This window comes from Talpa europaea (assembly GCF_964194135.1).
Source record: "Talpa europaea genome assembly, chromosome: 2".
Taxonomy (NCBI): domain Eukaryota; kingdom Metazoa; phylum Chordata; class Mammalia; order Eulipotyphla; family Talpidae; genus Talpa; species Talpa europaea.
In genome coordinates, this window is record NC_140068.1 from 14,545,699 (window position 1) to 14,566,298 (window position 20,600).

At 39.8% G+C, this 20,600-nt stretch overlaps 1 protein-coding gene across 2 annotated transcripts in view; it reads right to left on the minus strand.

Moving 5' to 3' along the window:
* GRM1 (glutamate metabotropic receptor 1) overlaps positions 1–20,600 on the minus strand; it is a gene marked incomplete at both ends in the record, with an annotated part of 363,299 nt that overhangs the window by 61,425 nt on the left and 281,274 nt on the right. For both annotated transcript variants that reach the window (XM_084229060.1, XM_084229061.1), the window contains one exon: positions 2,901–3,147. In XM_084229060.1, coding sequence (XP_084085186.1) covers positions 2,901–3,147 — 247 coding nt within the window. The remainder of the gene's footprint in view (positions 1–2,900; positions 3,148–20,600) is intronic.

A 20,600-nucleotide genomic window follows, 5' to 3' on the forward strand; every position in this document is an offset into this window, starting at 1 on the left:
GCAGGTGCTTGGGAGCATGGACTCGAAGTACACATGCCTGATGGTGGACACCTGGAGTATGGTGTGGGTATGGGTAAGTGGGCACACCTGAGCAGAGAGAATGAGTGCATAAGGGCGGCATCACAGAGGGTGGTGCAGCAGAAGACCATGTGTGGCAGAGTGCGGCGAAGAATGACTACGAGAGGAAGAGACCACAAAAAAAAAAAAAAAAAACCGCCAGAATGCCCAGAGAGAGTAAAGTTTCACAAGGGGCTGGGAGGCCTGCCAGCCTTCCATACCCCCTGCCAGGCTCTCACCCGCCCCCTGCCTGCCCTATGCCTGGTTACCGCACTACAAGTGGCATAGAAAGATCGTTAAAAGTCTGAAAAAGCCACTGAGGGTTCCAGGACTCTCCTTTACTTATCTGCCTGGATCCATACAGAGGCTGTTCTGTGCGTTCCTGCCATCCTTTTCAGAGACTAGTTTCCAGTGAGATCTGGGATTGGCACCAAGGCTTAGAGGAGAGTGGTCATTGTTCTGAATCTCAGGCCCACTGGTGCACCTGATTCCATTTCTTAAGGTGTTAACAGCACTGTGAAACTGTCCACACACCCAGGCCCTGGATCATTCTATTCATCCCACTCGCATTTCAACCTAATTCTGCTTCCACTTACTTGGCAGCTGTAGGGTAAGGTAAAATGTCAGGCTTTTCTGCCCTCCCGCCATCAGGATAGATGATGAATCCTTGAGGTCCTGAATGCATGCCTGATGGCGGGCACCTGGAAAAGGGTGTGGGCATAGGTAGATGAGATTCACCTGGGCTGAGACTGTACTTTTAAGGGCGGCGTCACGGGGACGCCAGCTGCAGCAGAAGCCAAGAAGCCGAAGAGAAGTTGAGAGAGAAGCCAAGCAGAAGCTGAGAGAAGGCCGGAGAGCCCAGATAGTGAGGATTTGCTGGGAGCTGGGAGGCCTGCCAGCCTCCCGGCCCCCCCAGCACCCCTGCCTGCCGTATGCCTGGTAATCCCCCCCCCCAAAAAAAAAAACCTGCAAAAGCCACTGAGGACTCTGACTCCTCCTTTACCCGGTCTGCATGGGATCAGAAAACCTGCACCGTGTCTATTCCTGACTTTACAGCAGCTTAGAAAGAACTGGACAAATTCCTCATTTTAATTGCTAACAATTGCTTATATCATTTGTCCTTTCTAAAATTGTTGGTTTTAAATAGAGAATCTACTTAGGCCCCACAGGGATTCTCTAAACACATAATTTTAAGCTTAATGAAGGGAAGAAATATGTAGAGAATTATTCAGGGTCCAATAATCTGTTACTGTACCTTTGAAATGACATTAAGAGGGTTGCCTGTAACTTTGCCTAATTTTAGGATTACCAAAGGCAGTGTGATTGGGAAAAACATTACAAGTCTCAGATTCAGAAAGCCCTGCCTCTGCCACCTACTCTCGGTGTGACTTTAGGTGAGTTTCTTACTTTCTTTGGTGCTCAGATTTATCATCCATACAAGAAGGACAACAATATGCTCATAGCAGTGAAGATCAAATGATCAGATGCTTCATTTTAGCACAATATATGCTTTCCTAAAAAGTTCTCATTTTGAAAAATCATACAATGTAAGATGACAGGGATTATGAGGGGGAGAAATATTGTGAACCTACAACTCAGCTGCCCAGCTGAGGGCCTTTTTCTTTCTTGTTGCAGGTTTTAATTCTTCTCCCACTGTTAAGACTATCCCTTCCTAGGAAATTCTGAATGAATGAACACAATTACATATAAGTAGACTGGTGTTCTAAAAGCAAGTATTGCAGAAGTGACTTATGTAAAATGACTTGGGAAAATATATGTATATTAGTTGGGTTTAATTTTCTGTTGCTTGTTGATTAAATCTTTAAACCCAAAGAGATTCAATTATAGAAAGAAAATTCTTTCTTGTTTCAAGAGACAGAAGTTAGCAAGAATAAAAGTTAGCCTAAGAAAGATGGATACATATAAAGACTTGATTCTCTTTATATATTAAACTCTTTAAGCAGGTTTAATATAATATTTTACAATCAGTATGGCACTGGGGCCAAATGATCAAAAAAGATGCTGGCCAGAGGCTGGCAGCACCAGGAAGGATCCTGGTGGTCAGAAGTGATCCGTTTCTTGGACTGGCAGCGAGGTTGTAGAGTAAATGAACTAGTCAGGTTTTTATGCCACTGGCCTCTGTGACTATCACCTGTGGCCTTGAATCAGAAGGCTCTTGGGAGCGAGGGCATGGGGCACACATGGCTGATTGTGGACACCTGGAGAATGATGTGGGCATACATGAGTGGGCAACCTGAGCCTAGAGGCTGAGGCTATAAGGGCAGCCTCACACAGAGACAGGGAAACAGTGACGTTGGAGAGGCTATGACAGAATAAGGGATGGCTGCAAGAGGAAGAGAACATGAGAGAATGTCAGAGAAAGCCCAGAGAAAAGAGTGCACAAAGATTTGCAGGAGGCTTTAGTTGTCTCCCTGCTGGATTGTTTCCCTGCATGCTATTAAAAGACCTGTCTGGATGATGCCAAATGCTCCAAGGCTCTCTTTTAAGCTGCCCAAACCCAAGATGAAACTACCTGGCTTGGGATGGTTGCAAAACAGAGGCCCCTGGCATTCTAGGGGAGAGCCAGGGAGACAGCCCAGCAAGGGATGGCACAAGCAGGATGCAGGATTATGGGTAGTTACTAAGCATTCTAACATTTCAAAGACTGCATGGTCTCTTGTAATTTTCATCTTGCATTAGCCGTGGCCTTTCAACTATCTAGTTGAATTTATCCTCATGACACCCAAAAACCAAGGAAGCAAATGCAGCAAGAATTGCTATTTGTCTGGCTCAGACAGGAGCACAAGGTTATTCTGACCCAATATGGGAAAAGACTGTGTTACCTTCCAGGAGCATCCCCCTTCTCATCGAACCACACCTCCTCTCCAGACACGCCGATGAACGAGGATTTGATGAGGAAGTCCAGGAGTTTCCTGCCATCAATGGGCTTCATGGCATCGCAGAGGCCCACGTGGCCTGGGCACAGGGCGTGGTGCATGTTCTGTAGCCCATGCGCCATGGCATAAATGGCATTGATGACGAACCCCATCTTACTGTCTTGGACATAGTTTTCTTCCAAGCTTTCGTTGCCTGTAACATAAAAACGGAACATTCTTGAAGTTGCAATAATGAAGTCTGGACCTCTATATTTAAGTCCCAAGTGCTTTTCAGGGCTTGCAGAGGAAGGAAGAAACAAAGTAATTGGCAATAATCAAGGCAACTTATTCAAACTTTGTACTTGTTGACAAATTCTGGAGTTTTAGTATAGTCTCTCTGTGAATATACAATTTTATTTTCTGTATTCAATAATGGTCTTATAACATATAAGACCATATAAAACAAACTCCACAGAGGCAAAAAATACTTTCAAACATTGCAAGGAAATCCTCAAGGGGCAATGGAAATAACTTACGAGTAACCTCTTGGTTCTTAGAGACATATTAAGTCTCCATGTATCATAGGGCTGGATTTCTTAAACTTCCTACATATTCCTAAAAAACAATTTTAATAGCCACTATGATAAATCCATAATCTATAGTAAATAAGTGTATGCATTATGTAACCCCTGATATTTTCTTTAGGTAATTTCACTAATTTTATCATCTTTAGGACCACAAAAACCCAGAGTAAGTAGAAGAACTAGGTAGTATGACGCTATTCTTATATATGGTTGGTGGTACAGAAATATTTAGGGCCTCCCCGGTGGCGCAGTGGGTTGAGTGCAGTGCTGTGAAACTGTCCACAGCCTCTACAGCTCAGGTTCGATTCCGGACCAGCCAGGGAGATACCCACATGGTGCGGCAGACCTCTCCTGTCTCACCTGCTGCTCCCCTCAGCAGTGTTTTCAGTCCATTTTCCTGTTCTGCTCCCCACTCTGTCTCTGGTGAATTTTCTTACCCTCCCGTGCCTCTGGCCTGTGCCCCAGTTCTTGTATAAATAAAATAAATCTTTAAAAAAAAAGAAATATTTAAGTCAGATATACTTACTAGAAACTCAGGTAAAATGTTTCTTGATAGGAGACTGCTAGTAAACATTTAATCATTTCTACTTATGTCACCAGCGATTAAAATTTCCCCCATTGACAAGCATTTCACAAGACAGCATTGCATTAGGAATAAGCCCCACATAAGATTTATAAAATTTAAAAATCACACATGGATGAGGAATTTGGCCACCAACTGCATTTTCTGAAATCAAGGTAACAGATTGGGAAAACAATTTGGAGCACACCACTAGCATAAATCACAGAGTTTGAACTTTGTTCTAGAAATTTACTGCTCTGCAGTAGAATTTCCCTCCCTCCCCTGACAGAGAGTGAGGAGTCTCTAGGATGTTTACTGAAGTACCAGAAGTTGAGAAAGTTGACAAGTTCAGTCATTTAAAGGGTTGAGAATAACAGGGTCCTTGCACCCCCCCAGACATATCCCAGACTAAATAGGTCAATAGATAATAAGCTCCTCGGTGGATAGTGGTACAGAATATGTAGGAAGTTAAAGAAGTTGGAGTGTTTAGAAGACAGGGTGGTGACTTTTGACATTCGTATTGAGCTTGGGCTTCAATAATAAAAAAAAAAAATTTCCAAAGAGTTTTATTTAACTGGTAATATATTTAGATATAGTTGAAAATATAAGATACATGCTTACCTACTCTAAAAGTAAGAAGCAAGATACCCAGCCCAGGCAGAAGGGGAAAATTCAATTTTAACCCATTTTTAAGCATTGCTAAATGGGAAATAATTAAAATTTTTATTTGCTAAAGTAATATTTTCTGAATTGAAATGACATTTTCTAAGAGGAAACAAGAAGAGAGACTCAAGGGGCATTTTGAGATCAAACCATAGAGATTAATGGTAGAAAGTATGTAAAGCAGAAAGCAAAGATCCTCCTTGCAAAGATTGCACTAATTGAAATAGAGTAATTTATGTCTGAACACCAAAAACCTTTGTTCTTAAAGTTAGTTTGCTTTCCTTCTTTTTTATATTAGACTATAAAGGTTTCTCCAAACCCTCAACTGAGAGAGCTAAGTATTAAACATGCTAGAATTAGCAGGAAAATAAAGGGGGAGCAAGAGAGGAAGGAAGCAGGGAGACAAAAACTGGGTGACAAAATAGCCTTCCAGGTAGCATCCACTTGTAAGATTCTAGTAAATACTAAAACCATCTATTTGGTGTTGCAGTTATTATAGTCAATCCCAGAAGCAAAGTGTACGAAAGCCTGAGAATAAATACATGTTTTTTACCACATGGAAATTTCTCTATGATAGTCAAGTCTTAAGGCACTGACTTTGTTGTTTTGTTTTGATAATTCTATTGAAGATTTTTTTTTAAATTCTATTTTTTAGGAAAAATACAATGAGGAAATACAGTGAGGAAAGAATGGTGATATCTAACACTCCCTTGACCGTTGTTCTTTCTGTGACATGCATGGTGGTGACATGGGTGATGATACAGAAATCTACAGAAGAGGTAATTTTCTGGTGACAGAGGACAGGGCATTGTCACCCAGCATCTTTATAAAGTTTGGCTTGTGGCTTCTCCCTGAGATGGTTCCAGATGTGCATAGCTGTCTCTGTGACAAGATGTACTGGGAATAATCGATTAATAGGGACCTGTCACCAAACAAGCTCATCCTGTCAGTTATTTGTCACACAGAGTCAGCAGGCCGGGCACCTGTTTTCAAGGAATATTTGCAACTCATACTCCTTTCTAAAACAAATGCAAACAGCATGTGTGTGTAAATCTGAAATGAGCACCACTCTTTCCCTACCCTGCCAGAGCACTGGGTCTGCACACAAATAGGCTGCCACCGTAAGAACTATCCCTTCAGCTGCAGGCCAGGGCCTGTGAACTAGCATTTGGGAAGGTGTATCACTGAGTCAGAAAATCATCCGATCTTTATAGGATCATTTTATTTGCCATAGCAACTCTCCCAGATAATGTTGCCATGATCTTACAATCTAAACAAACAAACAAACAAACAAACAAAAAAAGCAAAACAAAACGCAGTATGTTACAGATTTTCCTGTCCTGCAAAGATCCTGTATTTCCACAATCAGTGAATAGAGAATCCAAACTAATAATATTGTCACTTGGTGGGAAGGTGAAAATACTGTGATTCCCTGGAGTTTGGTGCCTTTCATAACACTAGTCTTAGAGTTATTAGTGAGAAGGGGATTTTATGATTCATTTTCTGCAGTGCGTTAACTGTTATAGACCGCTAGGGTATCATTAAGCCGTTACCTTTTCTAATATACTAAATGGAATCAAATAATTGTCGTTGACTGTGTTTATTTACCTTCAAAAGAATACCTGCCTAACGACTTCACAGTGGATTGGGAAAATAGCTACCTTGATTCTAAACAGTAATCTTGTTCTTATTGCCAAAGCAAAACAAGGACTAGAAATTGCTGCTTGAGTGCAGTGACACAGAGGACTCCACGGCGCCGGGACAGACAGCGTGCCTTGTGAGAACAGAAATGCACAGAAGTTGGAGGAGGCCTGGAACTCTCTCCAAGTGGTATGGACGATGCACATGAACACCTGGGAGCTAGAGGTAGTCCTGCTGTAATACAAGAACGATACATTTCCAACAAGCTGTGGAACTTCGACAAGGGTCTGGATATCCTGGGCTCTCAGTTTTCAATCAAAAATACCAAAACTATCACTCTCTATACCGAAGGTTAACTCTCTGATGATCTCCTTCCCTCTAATCTTTAATCCCTCTCTTCTCCACATTTACATTTATTACTACTCAGCAAAGCTACTCATTATCATCTCTTTAAGTTTTTATGAGATGGGTTCTAGCATCCCCATTTAGCAATGAAAAGACTAAAGCTCAGACAAATTAAATCACATGTGAGGAGAAATGCCCCCATCCCTTCATTTCATGCTCCTTTGTGAAGAGAATAATATTGGGTAACACCTCAGGCCTCTTGCCTTACCTAATAGGAAGGCTGATGATTCTTCTTGCTGGGTTACTGAGCATGAGAATCTGAGTATGCTTTGCTCAGCTCCTTTCTCTCATCTGCAGCCGGTGCTTGGCAGTACTAAAGGTCCTGGTTGGTTTTCTGGCCCACAGTCAAGGTGGGCAGTAGTTAGACAGCTGTGCCAGTCGGCTGGACAAGTTAAGCTCCTAGTTCTGGGGTCAAATATTGAAGTCTGTTGTAGCCACCTAGTCCTGGGTATTGTAACTTTCCACTGCCTCTTATTATCTGACAGCATAATATATTCCATACATAATTTGATACATTATCAATTCAGATCAAAAGAGAAAGGACTGTCCTTATTTTATACGGTTAACATATCAAGTAAGGAAAATGAAATATTCCTTTAAATTACCCAAGTGTTAGATTAATTGAAGATTAATCAGGTCACTTTTTAAAATAATGACTTCAAAGACTAAAGTGCCCTCAATTTTTCTTGAAGGTCTAGGCTGCTAAATTTCTTTATGCTTTCCCTGGGGGAATTTGTATTAAGATTTGGAACAATAAAACCTTGTCCATGCTGGAGTCTGGGAGCTGTGAACTTTTTGCCCTCTGATTCTGTATTTTCCTTTCTCTATGAAAGGTTTTCTCTGTTCATATCACAGAAAAATATGACCCTGCCATTATTTTCTATTCAGTTTATTAAAATGTAAATTAACTCCTGTGTAGGAAGGAAGAGAAGAAAGGAAGGAGCATTTAATCGAGCATATGTTATTATCACTGTTATTGTTAGTTGAATTTCTATTGCTTAAACCCACCTGGTCTTAGCATATGTGAACAATACAGAAATTTTTCTAACTACATCATTACGATCTATTGTTAGGAGAGAAATCCTTCAGTTGCATGACACATGAACAGCAGACTCCCTGCAAATTGATGCTAATGTATAGTAAACCTTCAATTCCCTGAGAACACAATTGCATTTTAGCTAATTCATAATTCGAAAAATTATGGTGTATGTGAAAACAAATGAAGACAATCGCTGGTGTGTTTAAATGATGTTAAGGATCAATTAGTAACACTTAGTTGAACTGTGGGGCTCTTTGTTTCTCTAAAGAGAGAAACCAAGGGCAGCTTGTCATGTGCCTTTGCTTTTGTTATTGATCTGGCACAAAACAGTGTCATGGAGTTAGAAACCACTCCCCTTGGAGTAGCTAATCTTTGCAGGTCTGCAGTAAGCATTTGGCAAGTCATCATAAAGATGGAGTATGTTGCAGAAGGCTTGCTACTTTAGCCAATGTGGGAAGTTAGACTGTTGTTAAAATTCATCAGGAATCAACTCCCTTCTCAACAACCTGCTGGGCTGGAGTCACTGCCAAGTCTATTCTTCTTAGCTTCTTCCAAACTCTGAGAAGGCATATCTATGCTCAGAGCACCACTTCTGTGTATTTATAGGTGATAGGACCCATGATTTCTTTTAGATAGATAAGAGAGTTCCATGATTCAATGTTGTCATGATTCTTTTTGAGTTCCTGTCAATGTCTTTTTTTTTTTTTTTTTTTTTTTTTTAGTATCTCTCCTTTCTTGCTGCAGTGTTTAGACTGAATTGATAGGTTAGATTGGATTTTACAGAAATACAAGAGCTGTTTGCAAATAGTGACTTGTCTACAACCCATTTAAATAAGGTTAAACCTGGCATTATAGGGCCCCTTTAGTTACAAAAATAAACCATAAATGTTATATGGCATTAGCATTATAAACCTGCGTTTATGATTGACTTCTGATTAATACAATATAGTATCTGTAATGACAAAATTCTGTAGGTAAAAAAAAATCTACTTTGAGACAAATTAGATAATTTTCTATTCTTCAGCCCTTTTCCCTGGAACTCACATACCAAGTAGATAAAAAGGGAATCTAGAGCAGAAGCCTACCATGTCTGCACAAATTCTGAGTTTTAAGTATGTGCTATAAGATTTACTACTATGTCTGCACCACCTAACAACAAGATATACTATGCATTTTCATTTAAAATTAATTTCCCTAAGGAACTAATAGGTGATAGTTATGTTGATATTTTATAGGATTTTTTGAATAGCATTCTGCCTTCGATATGATATCTCTCAACAGCATCTCTTGAATGAATCAAATTTGGAATTCCTAAGAGTCTAATAAGAACTCATGGCTAGTGAGACTTTCATCTATATGTCACAGAAGTTTAAGAGTAGATGTTAAGATTAATGTTGTCAAAAACATACAGGCAAAGAATTCTTAGCAGCATCTGTTGTTAAAACATAAACAAGGTCCTGATTTCACATAAATCTTCCTGGCTATATATCAACCACTCTTCTCATGATGTGAAGGACATATTTACAGAGCAAGAAAGCCAAATATAGATTCTATAAGAAGTACCTTGAATGGGCACAGAGATGATCCAAATGTATGCTTAAGGGGGAATCTAGAATAAGTTATGTAGTACCAAAATGAAATTGAAGTCATCTATATGAATTTACATTTAACTTTATATATACATAAATATATATATACACACACATAAACATACATATATGAGATGAGTGTATATGTATGTATTCATGTATACACAAATATGCACTGATTAATCTAAACAGAAATATTTATACATATATTTTACATGTGGACTGGTGTACATATATTTCTCAGCTCTGTCTGCTGAATCAACAACACTCCAATAGCAACAAACATACCCAGGTTCCAGATATTGGTTTCCAATATCATTCTGCAACAAAAGGAATCAGAACCGATTTTGAGGAATAACCAAATGGAGGGCTGGGGCAAGAACTATACAAGATAAGCCTGCAGTATTTTATAGTGCCAGAAAATAAAGAAGTGCTTAAAAACCAAAATGGAAATAAGTCAAAGGGACACTAGAGTCAACCAAAAGAACTTTCAATGGTCAAACCTGAAATAATTTGAGCAAAAAAATATTATATCATTGGGTTAGAATTCAAAGCAGAAAATACTCAATAGGTCACATTGATATAAATGTATGATATTAATTTAAATGGGGGAGATGAGAAATTTCCTGTATAGAATTCCAAATATAGCTACTCTGTCCCCAAGAAAGTATATCCCTTAAGTGTGGGATACACCTAGTGATTCACTTTAAAAAAAACACAGGGTATCAAAAGAAAGGTGGTAAACACTACCTTAGTCAGGTAAGAAGATAGTTTAACAGCATCTGTAATATATGATAAGGTATACTTCTGATATGCTGTGTTGAGAAAGAAACCATCTCTGTAGTCTTCCTTCCCAAAACCCATTATTCTAATCTGATTATAATAAAATACATTAACCAAACTCAAATTTTGGGACATTCTACAAACAGCTGACCAGTACTCCCAAGTAATGCCAAGGTAATCAAAAGCAAAGGGAAGGTCAAGAATTGTCATAGCTGAGAAAAACCTAAAGAAATATAAAAAATAAATAGAACATGATATTTTGAATGGGATCCTAGAACAAAGAAACTGATGAAATATGAAAAAATAAGGAGCTTACTTAATAATGTACCACATTGACTCATTAATGTGGCGAAAGTAACAGCAATATAAGATGTTAACAGTAAAACGGGGTCAAGGTATATGAGAACTCTCTGATATATCCTTGCAAAGTTTCTTTAAAACTGTCTTAATAATCAACATGGGTCTCTCTAGTGGCATATGGGTTAAGTCTCAGTGCTATCACTAATATCTTCTTGACTTTTCGATTTATTTCCAAGAGAGATTTGTACTATAGGCAAAATAAGTCATCCCCGGTTGAGTGCAGTGCTGTGAAGTTGCCAGTAGCCTCTGTAGCATGGGTTAGAACCCCGCCGGCCAGGGAGATACCCACATGATGCAGCAGACCTCTCCTGTCTTGTCTGCTGCTCCCCTCAGCAGTGTTTTCAGTCTGCCTGCCTGTTCTGCTCCCTGCTCTGTCTTTGGTGAATCCTCTCACCCTCCTGCACCTCTGAACTATATCCTGGTTCTTGTATAAATAAATAAATCTTTTTAAAAATACTCACTTTATTTAAAAAATGTACAAGAAATAGCATAAAATCTGGTCCAGCATGAGTTAATAAGAAATATATGATGGAATGTTTGCTATGTGATAGGAACTGAGTTAGGTGCTTTACATAATGTTGTCTTATTTGCCTTACAATGACTTGAAATGGGTAATATTACTATACCCAGTTCACTAATTGGAAAAAAAAAAAAAAAACAAGGACTAATGGGTCAAATGACTTGTCCAAGATCACATAGCTGGATGGTGGGGATCAGCCTGACATCCACAGCTCTCCCTCATATTTATTATATTGCTATTGCTTAAGTACTGTTACTTAAGTACTATCTCTTGCTTAGCTGCAGTCTGAGTGACATGATATTAGCAGGCTCATGAAAATAGGTGGTATTTACTGCCACTTTAACAAATACCCAATGTTTGCAAAATGAAATCTGTCCTTGATTGTAGCTAACATATAATCTATAAAAATTACAAGCAGTTCATCACATAGTGAGGTCACTATGATTTATTTCACATGAATGATGTTGAGAAAGAGGCAGAATTTTTTGCAAGTCTCTTTCATATAGATGCTCCATCCGTCACTTCATAGAGAAGATTAAAGCCAACAGACAAAAATCATTTGGAAAGAAACTCACCATGGAAAATCAATATTCTAGATTCTATGACCCTCAGGCTGATCTAGCCACAAAAACTATTCACTGATTCCCCAAGGCTTTACTTGAGCTGCTAGACTGCTTGAGGGTCACTTCTGGACACAGTTGGCTGTTCATATACAAAGCTGGCAGTGCACCTTCTGTTCTAAGGGGACATACCCATGGAAGGTTAACTGAAGAACTGAATTAAGCAAGTGTCCTTTGAGACAGGTGTACAGTCTTGGTAATATCAGCTTGGAAGCCACATTATGAGAAGGAACGTTATGGGGGTTCAAAGGCATGACAAGAAACTCTCAAGCAGCACCCGTGCTCAACACTAACTAAACTCACTCATCAAAAACACACTCATCAAGAGGAACATATGGATTTTAACATGTCTGGGTCAATACTTCTGTGAATTTTGAGAAATGTTGTGTTTTTTGGGAACTTTGCTTTCTAGGATGTCAGGTGTTACACACTTTTCGAAGATGTTTTGATCATGCAATTCAGTATGACTTAAATAATTGGATGATATATCATCGAGGTTTTTCCCTGATGGTTTCTAGTTATTCTTAGATGAGGATCTATGAAAGGAACACAAATGTGGTCAAGAGGATTCTGTCTACATTTACTCCTTGTTCATTATGATCCAAATGCAATGCAAAGCGGACTTTTTCTAAAACAGCATGAAAAAAATTTCAAATGGAACTTCGTATTCACTTGAAATAAGAGTGCCTCCCAACCCCTCAATGTATCTTTTTAATTTTCAAAAACACATAAACCAATAACCAGGCTAGAAAGAAGTGCAGAGATCTTGCTCCCACTAGTCACTGAGAAATCAGAGATGGTGGACAGATTAGTCACAACCTAGGCTAGACTGAAGAAACGAACAGTGAAGCCCATAACTTATTCAAAAGGAAGGAGAAGTCGAGGCTGTTGTACTAGATTCACACAAAGCCTGCGTTCTTTGAGGGCAACCTTGGTTCTGGATGCAAAATTCAGTGATAGTGGAATTCTTTTTTACAACGCACGTGTGTGTGTGTGTGTGTGTGTGTGTGTATTTGTGCATTCTTTGGGTTAAACAGCAGTGTAAATGTGCTCAAAGCACTGTACTATTTTAATACCTGGTATTTTGCAAAAGATTTTAGCATAGAAAGAGTAAACCCCCTCTCATTGCAGAGGGTATGCTGAACTGCCACAGCACTGAGTGAAGTCAGATAGATGGCGTTGATCCCTCAGCTCCCACACTGATTTCTTCTATAGCAAGGAACAAGAAGGCAGTAGCTGGAATTCATTCCATCTTTCACCAAGGATAAAAAAGTCAATGTACAGATGACTTTGCTGATAAATGAGCACTGGAAAGAAGGCACATGCATTGACCCTGTATGTGCTCAGAAATATTTGGAAAGAAAAAAACCAGGGAGGAGATTGGTCAGCATGACACTGCCACACTGATCTCACTTGACAGCTTCTAGTGGTGAGGTCAATGGAAAACCATCAAAAACATCTTCTCTGAGGACACCTGACACTGATTTTTAAGTTGGGTTCCCTGAAAGCTCACAGAACTATAAAGTTAGAGCAGATTTTCCCTTTGCCTTAAAGATGCTGAATCAGGGCCTCCCCTGGTGGTGCAGCGGTTGAGCGCTGGGTTACGAGGCTGCCCGCAGCCTCTGGAGCGCCAGTTCGATCCCCAGCCACCGGCGAGGGTCCCACAAAAAAAAAAAAAAAAAAGATGCTGAATCAGGGGCCTCCCTGGGGTGCAGGGGTTAAAGACAGCTTTTGGCAGCCACTGCAACACAAGTTCCATCCCTGCTGGCCAGGAAGCTAATCCACATTTTGCAGCAGACCTTTCCTGTCTCCCTGCTGATTCCATCAGCAGGGTATTTCAGTCACTCTGCCTATTCTGCTCCCCTCTCTATCTCTGGTGAATCCTCTCAACTCCCATACTTCTGGCTTACACCCCAGTTCTTGTATGCATAAAGAAACAAATTTTTAAAAAAAAATCTGCTGAATCAAAAAGAGACAATAACAAAAACAAAGAGAAACCCCACCGACCGGGAGAACATTTTTGCACACAACACTAATGATAAATGACTGATCACAAAAATCTACAAAGAGCTGATGAGACTCAACAAAAACAAAGAAAATAATCCAGTCAAAAAATGGGCAGAAAAGCTAAAAAGAAACTTCTCTGAAGAGGAAATGCAAATGGCCAACAAGCATATGAAAAAATGTTCAATATCACTTGTGATATCAGGGAAATGCAAATCAAAACTACAATGAGATACCATCTTACACCTGTGAGAATGGCACATATTAAAAAAAAACTAGCAACAACAAATGTTGGCGAGGATGTGGAGAAAAAGGAACTCTCCTGCACTGCTGGTGGGAGTGCAAACGGGCCCAACCACTATGGAAAGCTGTGTGGAGATTTCTTGACCTACTAAACATAGAGCTTCCATATGATCCAGCAATTCCACTCCTAGGTATTTACCCAAAGGACACAGAAACATCAATTCCAAAGAGCACCTGCACCCCTATGTTTATAACAGCACTATTTACAATAGCTAAGCTTTGGAAACAGCCCAAATGCCCAAAAATAGATGACTGGATCAAGAAGATGTGGTACATATACACCATGGAATATTACTCAGCATTCAAAAAAGATAAATACATGCAATTTGCAGCAACATGGATGGGGCTGGAAGGGATCATGCTCAGTGAAATAAGCCAGAAAGAAAAAGAAAAATACCAGATGGTCTCACTCATAGCAGGAATCTAGAAAACTTAAATAAGGGACCAGGAAAAAGAATAACTATGAGAAAGTGAAAATCAAAATCAACAAACAACTATGAATCAGAGTCACTCTATGGGGGTTGGGGGGCGGGGAAAGGAGGGATTGGGGTTAAAATAAGGGGGTTGTAATTGTATGGGGAATATAAAAATAAAATTTAAAAAAATATGCTGAATCAGAACCACCAGGTATGTCCACAACTGCTAATGTGAACTGGAACCACATAAAAACACCTTGCTGGACTCTTTTCAAGTAATATTTATCTGGGGGAAACCTCTTTTGTTTACCAAAAAAATATTGTGGTTTATTGGTGATATTTATTTGCCCCTGGTTTCCTGCAGTTGAATTTGATATTATACAAGCCCAGAGTAGCTTGTGATATAATAAGCAAGGACAGCTGAGGGTCATTTTACTGCCAGAAATCCACTGCAAAGCTACTCTTATTCCTAAACCACCATCCTATTGTCAGTATAGATTCCGCCTGCAAAATGCACACCTTGCTTGTTGTCATGCAGTGATAAGATTATTTAGACAATTGTCTTCTATATAATCACTATTGTTCTCAGAGTGAATGACTGACAGCTTGAGAATAGTATGGTGATCTAACTGATTATTACTGATGGTGACTAGAATACATTTAAGAACATTCAAAAGGAAATCTGATGTGATGACTGGAAGCTATTACTTGAAATTATTGAATAAAACTATAATATAAATGAAGTGTCTATTTAATATATTAGTCAAATTAGTGGTTCTTACTGTCTATAAAAATAAAATAAGGAACTTCGCATGAATGGGAAAAATGAAGAGGGAAGTTCAGGCAATTATGTCAGTCTGAAGCAGTAATGAGAACGTTCTTCAAAGCTTTTAAATGCTAGAACCAAAATTGTAGGTTTTTTCCAAGCTTGTGAACTGCATGATTTGGAAGAGAATTGTTCAAGGTTCACTTCCATTTGGTTATCAGATGGGATGAAAAGAGATGAAGATGTCAGTACCTGAAATAACAGAAATGTTTGATAGCTTTGAGAAAGAATTAAAATGAGAATGCCAGCTCATCACTTTGGTAATTCAACAGAAGGAGAAATGAATCTGCATTGATTGCATTCACAGTTTGAAAATCACTGCCTTGGCCATCCAAGGCACACTTTGCCTATGTCAAATCTGTTCTCTTTGTATGGCACAAAGGTTCAAATTTCATGAGTACAATGCCAAGGGTATGGATTGAGGGCAGAAATCAACCTTTGTGGAATCCCAAGGAAGCTTCATGTATGAGGCTGAACATCAGACTGCAGTTAATTCAGAATTAGACACCAAATAAAGTAGAGGAAGAGGCAGGGGTTTCCTAGGGAGCAGCAACATTGACAAAGATGCAAACAAGAGAAAGTATGAGGTGGAGGGTGATAGGAAGGATCAACCTTTACGAACTTGGTTTTAGAAAAACATCAATAATAACTATCATTTATTGAACTTTAAATAGACTGAGACATTTAGTCTTAAAAAATCACAGAGAGGGCCTTCTGTGGTGGCGCAGCGGTTGAGCGCTGGGCTACGAGGCTGCCCGCAGCCTCTGCAGCACCGGTTCGTTCCCCAGTCGCCGGCGAGGGTCCCACCAAAAAAAAAAAAAAAAATCACAGGGAGGTCCCTCTAGGCTTTCAGCAAGGGAGACTCAAACTTCCTCCTGGCACCATCTCTCCCTTTTTAGGTCTTGTCTCCTAGATAGTTGGCCAGGCACTGTGACTATTCTAAACATACATGGACTCGCGAGTCTCATCTCATCCATAGACACCTTTGAGGTCCTGAGGATGATGTGTCAACAATGCAGACAAGGAATGCAAAGTCCATATTCTCCAACTAGTTGGAGTGTGATCCACAAATCAAATTCAGAAATCAAAAAGGCTAGGACTGACCACACAGAAGTCATGTTACACCTGTACACCTGACCTTGTAATTTCACCCTTCCTCCAACTTTTCCACACCACCCAATCCCAAACTTTCTCACTCTGCAAACCTCCGTACTTTTGACTTGGATTGTATCACCATTGAAAAAGTTAACTCATGGCAAACCTGACAGAGCACAGTAAAAGGGGTCATTATTCTCCTTGATAAAAATACAGCAGCCATTGAACACACTGTGGTACTTCTAGATTATGGAATATTATTTTGTGCTTAAAAATAACTCTCAAGACATCCAAAAATATAGAGGAAACTAAAATGCATAAGAGAAGGAATCCAGTCTGAAGAGGCCGTGTGCTGTATGATTCCACTTAAATGACATCCTGGAAAAGGCAAAATTATGGGGACAGTAAAAAAGATCAGTTGTTCCCAAGGGCTGGGAGTAGGGGTAAGAGAGGGCAAACAGGCAGAACATAGAGGATATTGAAAGCAGTAAATAGGCTGTATTTGATTTTATAATGGTGGATGTATGTCACTGCACATTTGTCCAAACCCACATAATGCATAACACCAAAAGTGAGTTCTAATAAAAGCTAAAGATTCTGCTTGATAATAACATGTCAGTATAGATTAATCAATTGTCACAAATGTACCACAAATGTGTTGATTCTGGGGAGTGGTTCTGTGTATGTGGAGGCAGGGAGAGACTGGGCCTTCCTCCCAATTTTGCTGTGAATCCACGACTTCTCTAAATATACAACATTTTAAAAAATGCACACACACACAGATAGTAGCATTTATCTAATATTTATTCTGTTGGCAGTTAGTAATATGGAAAGGTTTTGTTTTTCTGGTTTGTACACAAATTCGGCATCATTGCATATCTGATCATTTTCTTGGTATAAACCCTTTGCAGTAAATTATTCAATCAGATATTTCTTTAGATTCTTGATATATATTTTAAAAAGTGTCCTATAGAAAAACCATACCATTTGTTCCACCACCAGCTGCATATTTGGGTGTCCACTTTAGCCACATCCTGACCAGCACCTATTCCCACCACTCTATAAGATATATGCCAGTTTCATAGATGCAATATTATTTTTTGTTTGCTTTGGTTACTGGGGAGTGAATCATTTTCTTTACTATGAATTGGGTACATATATCTGTTGGCTCATTATTTTAAAATTAAATTAAGACTTTTTTTTAAGATTTATTTATTTATGCATACAAGAGCTGGGGTACAAGCCAGAGATGTGGGGGGTGAAAGGATTCACCAGAGACAGAGTGGGGAACAGAACAGGCAGACTGACTGAAATACACTGCTGAGGGGAGCAGCAGGCGAGATAAGTGAGGCCTGCTTCGCCATGTGGGTTTCTCTCTGGCCAGGTGGGGATTGAACTTGTACTTCAGAGGCTGTGGATTGCTTCATAGCGCAGTGCTTAACCCCTTGCACCACCAGGGAGGCCCAAATTATGAAGTTTAGTATAGTATTTTCAAATAAACAATTTCAACTTTGTGAGTTACTTTTTGTAAGTATATAGACAATGTAGGTCTGATTTACCAAGCACATCATTGTACTTTTTCTTTAGAACAGGAATTTCCTGGCAGAGATGTTAGTAGCAGTGCTTTCTGAATTTTTGCCATAACACACAGACCCTGAGTTCTATGGGAAAACCAAGCCATGTGCACACCTCAATCCTAGGGTTAAAAAGCTAACTGAACACCTCTGTCCTTTATCTCCATATTTAATGGAGCCCCTTTGTTTACTTTTTCCTATGACCACTTTAGCAAAATCTCTGCCAACTAAAGTATATTCATGAAAGCATTTGATGTCACTGTTGGTTTACCATATATTGGAGTATGTAACAGCATTTGATAGCCTCATGATTTTTTATCCTTTTTAAAATTCTTATTAAATGGAGGAAGAATAATAGAAGCAACTGGCCTTTACTTGGAAGTAAAATCACTCCCAGAATTCTAACATCACATGGACATCCCCAGGCAGAACCTGGGAAATGAAGGACTTGGAGAGGCTGAGACAGGCAGTCAGCTGCAGGAGTCTGCTACAGAAGTCCAATCCAGGGCCAGAACCCTGCACCCAGGGGTATTACCTGGGCTGCCATATCATAGTTCTCAGAGAACAGAAGACCATGGTACTCCTGGAGTTGTGGATGTGGAATTGCTGCCTGGATTAGAGGCAGGACAAAGACAATTCCTCCCTGGATTGGGGCCTGGAAGAGAAACTGAACAATGGTCAGAGTTGGCACCCTGTCAATGGACAGGTTCGAGAGCAGGACCGCTGTCTCTAGGGAAGGAATTTTTGAAAGATAGTTCTGAAGAAACTGGGATACTCTAGAAGCTACCAGAAGAGGAAATCAGATAAATATTTAGACCCTAGGACTGGTTTTTGGGTGGGGAAATGATAAAGCTGTGAGTTTTGGTGGGAAAATGAGAAAGCCAGGTGTTCAAGCCTAGGAAGAGCAAAGGTGACTTCTTGCATTGAGAGATTTTGCAGATATGGTTGGGACCCTGCCCAGATGACCTTTACCAGTACAAATACTCTTGCCCTATTTGCTGCAGAATTCTTGATAACAATCCAAAGTTCTTCCATGAAGAACTGCTCTCAGACAACTGCAGGGAGATACCTGATCATGAAGTGAACCCTTCTACCCCATCTGCCCCATAGAAGGACTGAAGGACTAAGCTGATGATCGACTGAATCTGAAGTTCAAAAAACTGACCCCTTTGCTAATTCTGTGGACAATCTGTATTCCAGAGCATCCTTGTGGGATCAGACAGAAGTTCCTTTCTAGCTGAGACATTATGTATCTCATCCCCAGCCCACAGCTGCTTTCTTCTCTTAAGAGCACACCTCGAAAAATATTAGCAAAAGAATCTCTGCCTCTGGCCCTCCTTGGGAAACCCAAGCTAAGATAGAACAAACAGCCTGGAATCTCTTAGATCCTTGGTTCTAGTTTAGAGATTCTAGAACTCTTCTCATATCATGATTTGATAGGCACTTTTCTCAGCTACGATCAGCATTGGACTCTTTTTAAGGAATCTGCTAACATGAAGGTTCCTGAGCGTACCATAGATCTGCTTAAAAAGAATCTCCATTATTGCACACAGAGCCCCCTGGGAGAGTCTGCCAAGCACTTTAAAGATTAAGGATGTAACAGGACTTGCAGTGGGAAGAAGTTACTGACAGAAATCAAGTGAGTGTGGAAATGAAGGGAATAGGAGAACAGGACCTGGAGAGCAGGTGAAAATTTGTGGTTGAGGCAGAAGTGAAATGGAATCATAGCAACATGTTGTGATGCAAATAGGAGGCATCTGAGAATGAACATAACCTTCCCAGAAAGAGCTCAGAGCTGGAAAATATCTTCTAGAGAACTGTGTGGTCTTTGTTGGTTTCTATCACTTTTACTGACCCATAGGGGCCCTTTCTCTGAAAATGGGAATTATGAGTCCTTCCACTTAATAATTCACATGCATGTTCTCAATGCAGACTGAAACAATGTAATAGGTACTTTAAACCATTTGGTAGAAAGGGCTTTACATAAATACAGGCTATAAATATAAGCTATATAAGCTATAACTCCATTAATCCCTTCCTGGTGGAGTTTCAAAATCCACAGTCAAGTTTTGAAAAGTTACAATATTCATGAAGTTATAATGAAGCTCAAGAGTCTTCAAATTTAATCTGCAAGATGTCTATTAATGGAAGGGATTTCTTATTTGATATCTAAATAAGGTATACCTAACCGAAGGCAGATTGCACCTACAAAACTTCTTTAACCAGAGACTCATGTAGGCTTTGAGTGTGACTGCAGAATGGATAGCTTTTCTCATTAAATGTGGGCTGAATTTCAAAGGGGAAAATACTTTTAAATGGATAGAAATTCTTTACACAGGAGTTCATGCAAGGATGCGATCTGGCCATATATCACAAGACAATGGAATAGTCTTGGGTTGAAAGAAAATGAGGCTGTCAACACAAAGGCCTCAAGCTTATGGTGATTTATTAGTGGGAAACAGGCATCATGGCAAACTAATAGCACGCAAAGATGCAGATAATGAGACCTCCGGTGCTTTACACTTCGTATAATGACTCCATTATAGCATGCCTGCTTCCCCATGCATTCCACATCTGGTTACACATAAGCTGGTGGGAAGCAGGTATGAAGGGAGAGCTGCAGCTGTGCACTCTGATCTTATTTGTTCATACTGACCAATGCACTGCAAGTCAGTGCCTCACC